A 10,608-nucleotide genomic window follows, 5' to 3' on the forward strand; every position below is an offset into this window, starting at 1 on the left:
CTCAGTCCAGTGCAGATCTGGGCACAATGTCCCTGTTAGAAGAAGAGGGAAGTCTGAGGGGTCAGACTTGTTCTCACACATGCAGAGTATCCAGAGCACCACTGCCTGTGAATTTATTATAAATGGTCGTACACAGAAGGGTTGGGATTGTTCTCAGCACACCTGCAGTGACTGTCTGACTGCAGATATTTGTGCTGCATGCTCCTTTAGCAGTTGCTATGGAAAAGGGAAAACATGTTGTCTTACACTGGGGCTCTTCCTGAGGTTCAAGTGATGCTTCAGGAGAAGCAGAGCATGAGAGGAAGCGCAGAGACACACATTGTTTTGATGATTGAAGCACAAATACGCAACAAGACTATTCATTAGCAACTGGTCCCAGTCACCTTTTAAAAATGGTGACTTCACCAAGAACAGAGAAGCTTTTGGGTGTCTCTTGGGAATGAGTTTGTGTTGAGCTGGGTATGCTGTGGCACAGAGCTGCTCAGTGCAGGTCTCCTCATCCAAACCCAGTTATTGACACTTCCTGGCTGCACATGGGACATCTTTCCACTGTGATAATAGGCTCTTATTTTCTTTGATGGCTCAATGGCAAAGTTCAGTGGAAAATTAGCTCTTACCTTGGGCTTGGGGATGGAGAAGCAGAGAATGCTGTCTCAGCAGCAGTGCAGTGAGAGAATTAGCAACAAAAATGGTTGGAGAAAGGAACTGTAGAAAAATAATGGAAAAACCCCACTGCAAATTCAGTTCCTCTAGGGAAATCATAAACACTGAAAATTCGGCTTGCAAGGACATTATATTTTAATTCTTTATGTTTTTTTAATAGCTTACATTAAAGACAAGGAGAAGAACATGTTTTGGTTCAGTACTTATTGTTTTGTTTGTTTTTTTTTTTTTGGGAAGCATACTTTTTTTCTTTTGCAATTTTAGAATTCAGAAGCAATGGAGGTGACATGGGACTTGACCTCTGGGAGGCCTTAGCAAGGCCTGGATTCCTAAATCCCTGGTTAGGTGCTTAAGTCAAAAGTCAGCACTGCCAGTCACTGGAATTGCCTTCTCAGTATTAAAATTCTTAAAGTAGCTCCATTTCTGGTCATGGGCTTAATTTTTTCAGGCTTGATGGGGATTTGAAATGAGACTTGAATTTCAGTCCCTGCTCTACTGAATATTTAATATAAATTCAGAAATATTAATAAAGCAAGGATTAGGTAGGACTCTCCTCTCTGAGGGAGTGCCTGGTGACTAATCTGTGGAGTTCAGATATATTATATATTAACTATTTAATATAAGTGGAACAGGTTAAATAGGCAAGAATGAGCACCAAGCAGGGAGTCAAAATGCTTTTCTGGAAGGAAGGACACTGCACTCCTTTGAACAGGAGTGATTTGAGCCCAGACTCCAATATTCTGGGCAAATGCTGCACCTACCAAAGGCAGTTTTAAATTTTTGGGAAGGCCTGTGAGAGATGACACTACTTTGGCTACCTCTTCCTCACTGTGAGGGTCTGTGGTTGAGAGTGTACAGAAAAGGAGTAATGCCACCCCCCTTTCCACTCATGTGATAAAAATCAATCTGATTTAGCTGCTGTTGCAGCCTAAATTGCTTTTTTTGTAGCTACAATACTTTTGATTATCAAGGTCTTCCTGGGTTATAAATGGCACTCATGAGAAAGCAATGATCTGAAGTGACTGTGAATTTATAGTTCTTATTCAGTTTCACAGCATTATTTTGAAAGTGCAAATAACATTTGGGAAAATGGGAAATGGCCTCTGCAATTACCAGTAGCTTTGTCTTCTTTTTTTATTATTGTTTTTTTTAATTTACAGCTGAGCCTAGAAATCACCCAAGATTAGGCAAGGAAATGTGTATGTGCTAATTAAAAGCCATTCCTTGTGCCATCAGCCTTATTGGCCATACAGCCAAGACAAAGTGTAGGAGGAGAAGGAGGTACAGCTATATTTGCAGGAGTTCATGAGCTTGGTGTCAGGAGCAGAAGTAAAATCCATGCCTGTCCTTCCTAAAACGAGAGCTCTACCCGCTAGATCAAGATGTCTGGCAGAGTTCAGAGATTAATTTCTTTTAATGAAACGCCCCCACACCTCCCCTGATGTCACTTGGTGCAGTGTGGGGAGTAAATTAGTTGCTAAGTTCAAAATGGGCCTGAGGGATTTGACTCTGAGCCCGAGCTTTGGCTGCTCTGCTGAGCAGCTCACACCACCCTCAGTGCATTACTCTACCAAGACTCCGTTTTTCTCTTGAGGAGCACAAGGGAGCTCATTCCTCTAAATTCCTGATGGTATCAGTGTCCATGGATAAACCCTGTGTTTTTATTGCTATTTAAATCCCTAAAAAATATGGGGTGTTACTAATATCCTTCCATCTGTCTGTTTAACATTGGTGACAGCTCACCACCTAAACCTTCTTGGTGTTGGTTTTACTCCTTGGAGCAATGAAAGGAGCTCAAGGGAGCAAAGTGAGCAGCAGCACAGGGTGCTCTCATGGTCAGAGACCTGCTGTTCCTCTGACAAGGTGTGTGCTGAACTTGCATGAAAAACATTTCCATTCCCAGGCAGAATTGCTGTCTGTGGCTTTCCAGCAGCTCTCCAGCTTCCAGCTTAGAAATGGGTGAGTGCTGCTCGTAACAAATGGGAAACCCAAGCTAAATTCCATTTTTCCAGGCATTAGTCCGAAATGTTATTTACTGGTCTGGGGATTTATTTATTTTATACGAAGTACAAAGGATATTGCTGGAAGTGACTTGTGAGGAGTTCAAGAAACAAGAGAGAAACTTCAGTTAAAAGACTTATATGTCAAGTTATCAATTTTGGTGAATTGTGGTGAAGGATTTCTGCCTTTTTTTTTTTAGACAGCATTTCCTCCAATGATTACATAATCTTGGCTTATGGGTCTGAATTTAGTTCTTACTTCAACAGGCATCAGGGCTGAAAAGTGGATGTCAGAAGTCTTAAAAGGATTAGTGCTCCACATAGAACCAATAAAATTGATTTGTGAATTAGGGGGCCCCCTTTACAGAAGTAATAAAGTTTTCTTTCTGCGAGGAGTGAAATTTCCTTCTTGTAAGCTGTCAGTGGAGTCGTTCTGCCTCGGTGTGAGGTATCGACAGAGTGCTCAGGGCAACAGCAGAAAAGGGCAGAGATTAACTAAGGGGAAGGGAGCAATCACAATTGAGCAGAGCTGTTCCACACCAATTGCAAATACAATAAAACTGGAAGGCCCGACTGTGCTCTTGGAAAAACGTCCCTGGTAACTTTAGTAACAGTGCAACGATTTTATATGATGTTGGTAATGAAAACACGTCTCAGAGGGGCTGGAACCTGCACTTCTCTCACTCCGGGGCTTCGACAGAGCCGTGATAATTGTCCAACTCGGAAAACTTCCCTTCCTCTGCTGATTGATTAGTGCACACTCCAGGATTTCAGCTGGAGGAAAATGCCTGGCTCTGACTGAGCAAGATATACAGAAAACATCAAAATCCTGCACTGAAGTGAATGTTAAAAGAAAAGCAACTGAAAAAAAAGCCAGTCGAAGAAATTTGGAGGGGAAGATCTCTGATGAGTAGGGTTTACCTCTCAGGAATTAGAATTAAGTTGTAAGAAGAGGAAAAGGAAAGAGGGAAAGGAAAGAAAAACACTTCTTTTTTTTTTCAGCTGGAAAATAAAAGGGTGAGTGCATGTTAAATGGATAGCTTAGAAATTAATGGATAATGTATCTAAGGATATTTAAAAGACTCCACTCTGGCCCTCTGGAAGTGGGATTCCACTGTGAGTGCTGGGATTATGTATGGATTTACAAGGACCTGCCACATCTGAAGAGCAGTCTGTGATGGCAGAGGATGTGGTGCTGTGCAGCACTAATTCATGGCTGCTTTTCAGCTTGGAAAAGCTTACAAATCTGAATAAGTTGTGTCAAAGTGGTTTTTGATGAGTGGTGCTTCAGAAGTCTCTGTGACCCAGCCAAAGAGATTGTTGGTGTTGGGGCAGAGTGAGAACAACCCTGAACCATAAACCGAATTGATAGATAGGTTATGTACAGCTAATAATATCCCAAAGGCTTTTCCATATATTCTAGATATAAAAATTTATTCAGACTCAAAGTATTTTTGTGTTTTCCAGAGGTTGTCCAAGTAATAACAGGTATATACTTAAATATATATATGGATATAGGCAGAATAAAACAATAGAAAGGAGAAAAGAAATCTTTTGTGCTGGTTTTGCTTTGTTACAAATTAATTAATTCCAGGACTGATCCTTCAGTGTATTTAGGTGCAGAGAGACAAAAAGCTCACCTAAATTGGTGCTGTTAGACTGCAGAAGAGTGACAATATCTGAGCTTTTAAAAGTGTATGTGAGAAACAGGCTGTTGAGTTCCTTCTGATTTCAAAGTCCAGAGCATGAGAACAAGCACACAGCAGAAATTTGGAGGGTCCTTTCTAAAGCAGTGGCCATTCTGTCTTCTGACACATTTGGGCACAAGGACAAAAAAAGATTTTAGCAGGGTTTTGGAAGTCCTGGTGGGGCTGAACCTCAGTATCTGCAAAGTAAGACCTGCCCCTGCCCCAAATTATTGCTTCTTCATGTCACTCATTTTATAGACTCAAGTGATGCTAGTGACTTTTTTTTTAAGTTGCACAGCTTAAGTCATGCATGGAGAAGTATTCCTTCTCCAAAAACAACATCTATTTGATTGTGCTCTATATCTTAGTGTACTAGAACTAATCTGCTAAAATATTCATGTGGAAAAGAAAAATGGGAATAAGAAAAAAAAATAAAGTGTGTGCAGAGTGTCAGAATTAATGCACCTAGTGGAACATTAACTTTAGTATTTCTAAGATTTTTTAACCTTGCTACCTTAATGGTGTTCTGGCACAGCATTTTACAGTCAGTATTTTTCTTTTTTAAACTTCAAAGATAAAAAGAAAGAAGGGTGGGAAGGGGAGGGGTAAGTGGAAGAAAATAAAAGAGCACCATAAACAATAGAGCTGAGTCCTTTGATTGGTGAGTAAAGCTCATAAATGCCTTGAATGAATAAAGTCATATGTAGGATGAAATTCAGAGCATGTAAGCATAGAAAGTTATGCAATAATTAGGAAAAAAACTAATGAGATTTAAGTGAATCTTATGCAGAGCTGACCCTTAGACAGTCTTAAATGAATTTCATCCTCACATGACTGCTCCTCTAAATGAGTGTGCATGAAACATTAATACTTCTGCGAGGAAAATCCCATGTCTGTATTCTATTTTCATTTTTAGCTATGAATTTCTGCTGCACATGTGCTGAACTCTGGGCTTAGTAGTGAGCAGTCTTTATTAATACATGATTTTTAAAAGTATATGAGACATTTGTGATGTTAAAGGCCTCTAAAAATCCACTCTGTAAGAATGGTTTTGAAAATATTGGAATTGAGGGCCTGACTCTATTCTGCTCCCAACTACAAATTACAGAAGCAGCTTTTTATGCTCTGACTCAAAACCAAATATTTGAAAACACTTTTGGCAACAAACCAGCTGGGGAAAATTATATTCCAAACTGAAACATATATAAAAGTGGCAAGTGTGAGAATAAAAGACAGAAGAAGAAGAAATCAGGGTGGTTTGCAATGCAGACAGTTTTACAAGTGTAGCTGTGTTGGGCATACCAATCCCTGCTGGATTAGAGCAGAAAATGGATGCAGGTGTTTCCCACACCTCTGCCACAGGGTCCTGATCTCTAGGGGAGGTTTGGTTGCCCCTAATTCCTCTTGCAGATGAAGGAAGTAGAAAGTGATTCTTTGGTGTTTAATGGAGACAGCTACAAATACACTCGGGAGACCTCACTGTGACCTCACAATTCTGAGCCCAAAGCCTTTATTTTCTCTCTGGTTCCCTTTGTTTAGTCTTTATATAAAATCTGCTCCACCGAATTCGGCTGCTGCAGAAAACTTTCTGTGATTGTTTAATTCTCTGATATACTACAACTCAATTCATCTTCCACCATAACAAACACCCTGTACATAATAAACATCCTGTACATAACTCATTAAGGCAAAACCAAAAATCCCTCTTATATTCTCAGTGCTATTAACTTTTCAGCTGTCATACTACCTTTCATTGAAATTCTGCCAAGTTCCTCCAGCCTAAGCAGAGTGAACATATATCAGTAGGGATCTCCAAGAAACACAAGCTATTTAAATATTTGATGTACTTTTCTCTGAATCAACTCTGAACAAGGCAGGGTGGTAGCAGAATAACGCTGAGGTGTTAGAGGATTTGCATTTGGCAGAGTTACGTGTTTATTCCCATTTGTGGTGATTAAAAATCCCAAACCACTTTCTGTAAGGGAAATACCATGTTTTCTTGACTCAACTGTACACTGAGCATATATATTTTGGATGTACTATACAGTGGGTTTCGTTTTTCCAGTTTCTGGCCTCTGTTTTTGACTCTTACAATTGACTCCTCACTGATAAAATGATATTTCACTGTAAACTGAAGATATTTCAATAGTTTTAGGACCATCTCTGCACGTCTTCCCCTGAACCCTCAGTCATTGACTCCCCATCTATATCCATCCCATGTGATACCAAGATTCTGTTATCTCCATTTCCATAGATGAAAAATAATTAAAAGGCTTGCCCATGAAAAGAATTCCATGGCAAAGGGAGTTACACACATTGTGGGGGCTGAAATCTGTGTAACTGTCTCCTCACCTTTGCTGTTCTCGTTCTCTCTTTCAGACTGACAGCTAAAGCCGTCGCTGTTCTCTTACCAATCTTGGGAAGCTCGTGGATCTTTGGGATTTTGGCTGTCAATGCCCACACATTAGTATTTCAGTATATATTTGCTGTGTTCAATTCCCTACAAGTAAGTACCTGGCGGGAAGGTTTCTGGCTACAGAACTGGTGCTGAGATCCAATTAAATGGATCATTAGTAACATTTTCCAATGCTTGTGCTTATTGCATTTTTTTTTTCCTGTGTTTTCCTTCCTCTGTCTTTTAAGCCTGTCTTGACCACACAGTGCTGGCAATAGCTTGTCTCTGAACAGAACTTGTATCCATCCCACTCCTTAGTGTTTCCAGTAGCAATAATTAAATAAATGAGACAGGGAGCTTGAGAAATGAAATCCATTCTTCCTGGGCCGTGTACCATGGGCAGGATTCTTCAGCAGAAGAATCCAGGCCAATTTTTCACTGTCAATTTAAGGCCTCATTACTGAGACTGAATGAAAGTGAACAGAAGTTTGTGGGGAAGATCAAAAGTGGAACTATTCCATGTGCTGCACGTGGCTCTTGTATGCAGACAACTAGACCCTCATCTTCCTGGTACACCAAACCAGAAAAATAGCTCTGTCCAAGAGGGAATATAAACATCTGCTTAGCTTTAAGCAGACATTTCAGTAGAGGCCTAAACCTATAGGTGTGTTACAGTTCTTTCCCAAATAATAATTACAAAGAGGAATCAAAAATAAACTCCTGTAAATCCCTTTTTTTTGTCTCATGGACACAAAAAGAGTGAAACGGAGTTCTGCCCATGAGCTGGTAAAAAAAGTTCCAATTTTCATCCAAAATAAAAAAAAAAAATAAGTTTGACTGAATACTCCCCCCAAAAATATAGAATTATTCTGGGAGGAAAAGAGGATGGGACTTTTTCACTTTACAGTGGACAAAAAGCCCACAGATAGCAAACTTCTGCTTTGAAAATTTTCCTAGTGCTTTTCTAGTGTGGAAAATACTGATCTGGTGTTTCCCAAATAGCATTTCCCTCTGCCTTGGTCTTCGCAAGCACAAACAAAAAGTTCTCTTGTTGTCATGAAAACGGAATTCCTGCCTATTTTCAGCCAGATTTTTCCTTTAGTACTGCAAGTTTTTAGGAGGTGCTTTCTTACAGGAAGAGTTCTAGACAAGCCTCATAGTTACCTAATGCTGCAGGTCTCTGCAGTGTCACTCAGGGCATAGTTTAGTGCACTCTGTGATATTTATAGATCTCCAGCTGCCCAACAGCTGCTCTGTATGACATTGCTGGATTTGATCCTTCACAGCCAGACCTCACCTTTCTCCCTTTTATCTGTTTCCAGGGATTTTTCATGTTCCTGTTTCACTGCCTTCTGAACTCAGAGGTATGTAACCAAATGGTGTCAACAAATTTGGTGTTAACACCTTGAAAAAATGTAAGTGCAGAACTAGAACAGACTCCCCCTTATTGTTGCCTGCTCTGTCACTGATTGCCTTTTAATTAACACAGGACTGTTAGTGGCTTTGTAACTCCCGGCATTTTGGCCCGTGCTTGACATTTGTTTTAATTAGCATTTAAGAAAGGTTTGAAACAAATAAAAAGGATAAGAGCTGCTGAAAACAGTATAGGGGCATTTCATGAAATCATTCAAACCAGGACTGCAAATGCTGGGAATGTATCTTTATATGCACTGCAGTTTGGTTTTTTTTTTTACTTTTATTATTTTTCTTTTTTTTTTTTAATGAGATGAATGGTAACAGTCACATCTCAGAAAAGTAAAGTTAAATTTTAAAATAAGACCATAAATATAAAGAAAGGTGTATAATAATAAATAATAATTATATTATATAAATATAATTGTTTATATTATTTATATATAATTTATATATATTATTATTTATATATAAATATATATTTATATATTTACATATATTTATATATATTTATATATAATTTATATATATTATTTATATAATTTATATAAATCTTTATATAAATATAAAGATTGTGTCTTGTTTATTAGCACAGTGACGTTGATGTGGAGGAAGGATAACGGGGAAATGATTGTCTGTTCCCCCTGTGAAAATGAACATAACTTTTTCAAAGGAAATCTTCTACCTGGTTTCACTTTTCCCCCCACAGGTCAGAGCTGCCTTTAAGCACAAAACCAAGGTCTGGTCCCTCACCAGTAGTTCCACTCGCAACATCAATGTGAAACCCTTCAATTCAGACATTGTGAGTATTCCTCCTTTCCCCCCCCCCTTTTAATTTAAAAGTGTTCCACATTAAATTCTCTTGGAAAGAACAGGACGTGAGAAGGCAAATGGGTATTTTTAGTCCTAACCTAGTGCATCCTGTAGACAGGTGGAATCAGCAAGCATTAAGTTGCAGCTACAATACCTGTTTTGAAAGCAAAGGACAAAATTCTGCTTTCTGGTAAACTATCAAATAAAAGGAAACAGGGGTTTATGAACCCTGGAGTATAATTTATAAACTCTGGAGTTCAGTCAGACCATTCCCACCAATTGTAATGGACTTTTGCATTCCAGCAGTGTATTGCTCTGATGATGATGATGATGGCTTTTTGATAGGGCATCCTTACATTTAAACCTGAGGGATGAACTCTTGAGGCAACACGTAAATATACTTTTATCCTTTTCCTTAAATTGCCTAGAGGCAAAAGACATTTGTTTTTATGAAGAGCCAGACACCTGAAGTGATAGATATTATTAAGTTATTGTTGCCAATCACCTTAGATCCTGGCAATAACTGCTTAAAAATCCTTTATGGCATATGCTCCCAAGACCCTGTGACAACACTGTAATGCAAAGAGATGCTTTCAAAGCTGTTATTTCATCCGGGCAAGAGTGGTCTGGAGAAATAAATAAATCTATTTTCTATACTATTTTGTTTTCCAGATGACTGGGAACAGGCCAGGCACAACCCCCACCAAGCTGAACACCTGGGATAAAAGCACCAACTCAGCCAACCGTGTTGATTTATCAGCAGTGTGACAGTGACAGCAGCTCCTCGGAGAAAATCAAGCCATACATTCAGGACCTCTGACACCGTGTCCACCAGCTTTTTCTCACTGTTTGTAACAGTAGAAAACTGCCTTTTTTTTTTTTTTATAATCACTGCCTAATAAATTGGGAATTGCCATGTTGTTTTGTCGAGTAAATAGCCCTCATCTGCTTGCCTTCAGAACTGTAGCACATTCTACCACTTGGCTCTGAGCAATACCTGCAAAAATAACCAGCACAAATATACACTGGATGGTTTTGTCAGCAATGATGAAAACACTAGGTATGCAAAAAAGGCTTATTGCTCTCTGAATCATTCCAGCTCCCAGGACTGAGGAAAGGCAACGTACCTCTGGAAAGATGGATTTTTATGCCCTGAAATGAAATGCTTCCCACTGGGATGTTGTAATGGGGCTATTCCAGGCTCGCTGGGCTCTCTCTGTTTACATTTATTACCTTACAGAATCCGGTTATTGAAGTGAAGTTTATTCAAAATAGTATGGTGATTAATTTAAATGCTACAGGGAAGCCAGGACTTGAGGGAGAAGCAGGTTCCAGCTACTCCACTCCCAGTGTGGGCATGGATTAGCAGAGCTAATACACACATATTAGCTGTATGCACATAAAGAGCACACTTAACATGTAAATCTCCTGTATGTGGTCCATTAGTATTTTACATCTTCCTTTTCTGTTGACACCTTTTCTATCAGAGGCAGAAATGGCTAAGGTTGTCCTCTAGCAGCCCAGAGCCTCTGTGTTGCTGATTTGTGTCTGCTGACATGTCTCAATACAAATTATTCCACTGCTTTGCCTGGAGCCTTGGGATGCAATCAACAGCTGTCCATCAAGTGCATTTCTT

The 10,608-nt window shown here is 39.4% G+C and overlaps 1 protein-coding gene across 1 annotated transcript in view; it reads left to right on the plus strand.

Annotated features, from left to right (window-relative positions):
* Positions 1-10,244, plus strand: part of ADGRD1 (adhesion G protein-coupled receptor D1) — a 135,188-nt gene extending 124,944 nt beyond the window's left edge. The window contains exons 22-25 of the mRNA XM_027733162.2: positions 6,731-6,857; positions 8,069-8,110; positions 8,869-8,961; positions 9,645-10,244. Of these exons, the coding sequence (XP_027588963.1) occupies positions 6,731-6,857; positions 8,069-8,110; positions 8,869-8,961; positions 9,645-9,740 (358 nt within the window). The 3' untranslated portion in view covers positions 9,741-10,244. The remainder of the gene's footprint in view (positions 1-6,730; positions 6,858-8,068; positions 8,111-8,868; positions 8,962-9,644) is intronic.
* The last annotated feature ends 364 nt before the right edge of the window (positions 10,245-10,608 follow it).

Source organism: Pipra filicauda, unplaced genomic scaffold (assembly GCF_003945595.2).
Source record: "Pipra filicauda isolate LSUMZ 115617 unplaced genomic scaffold, ASM394559v2 scaffold14_size4853619_pilon, whole genome shotgun sequence".
Classification (NCBI taxonomy): domain Eukaryota; kingdom Metazoa; phylum Chordata; class Aves; order Passeriformes; family Pipridae; genus Pipra; species Pipra filicauda.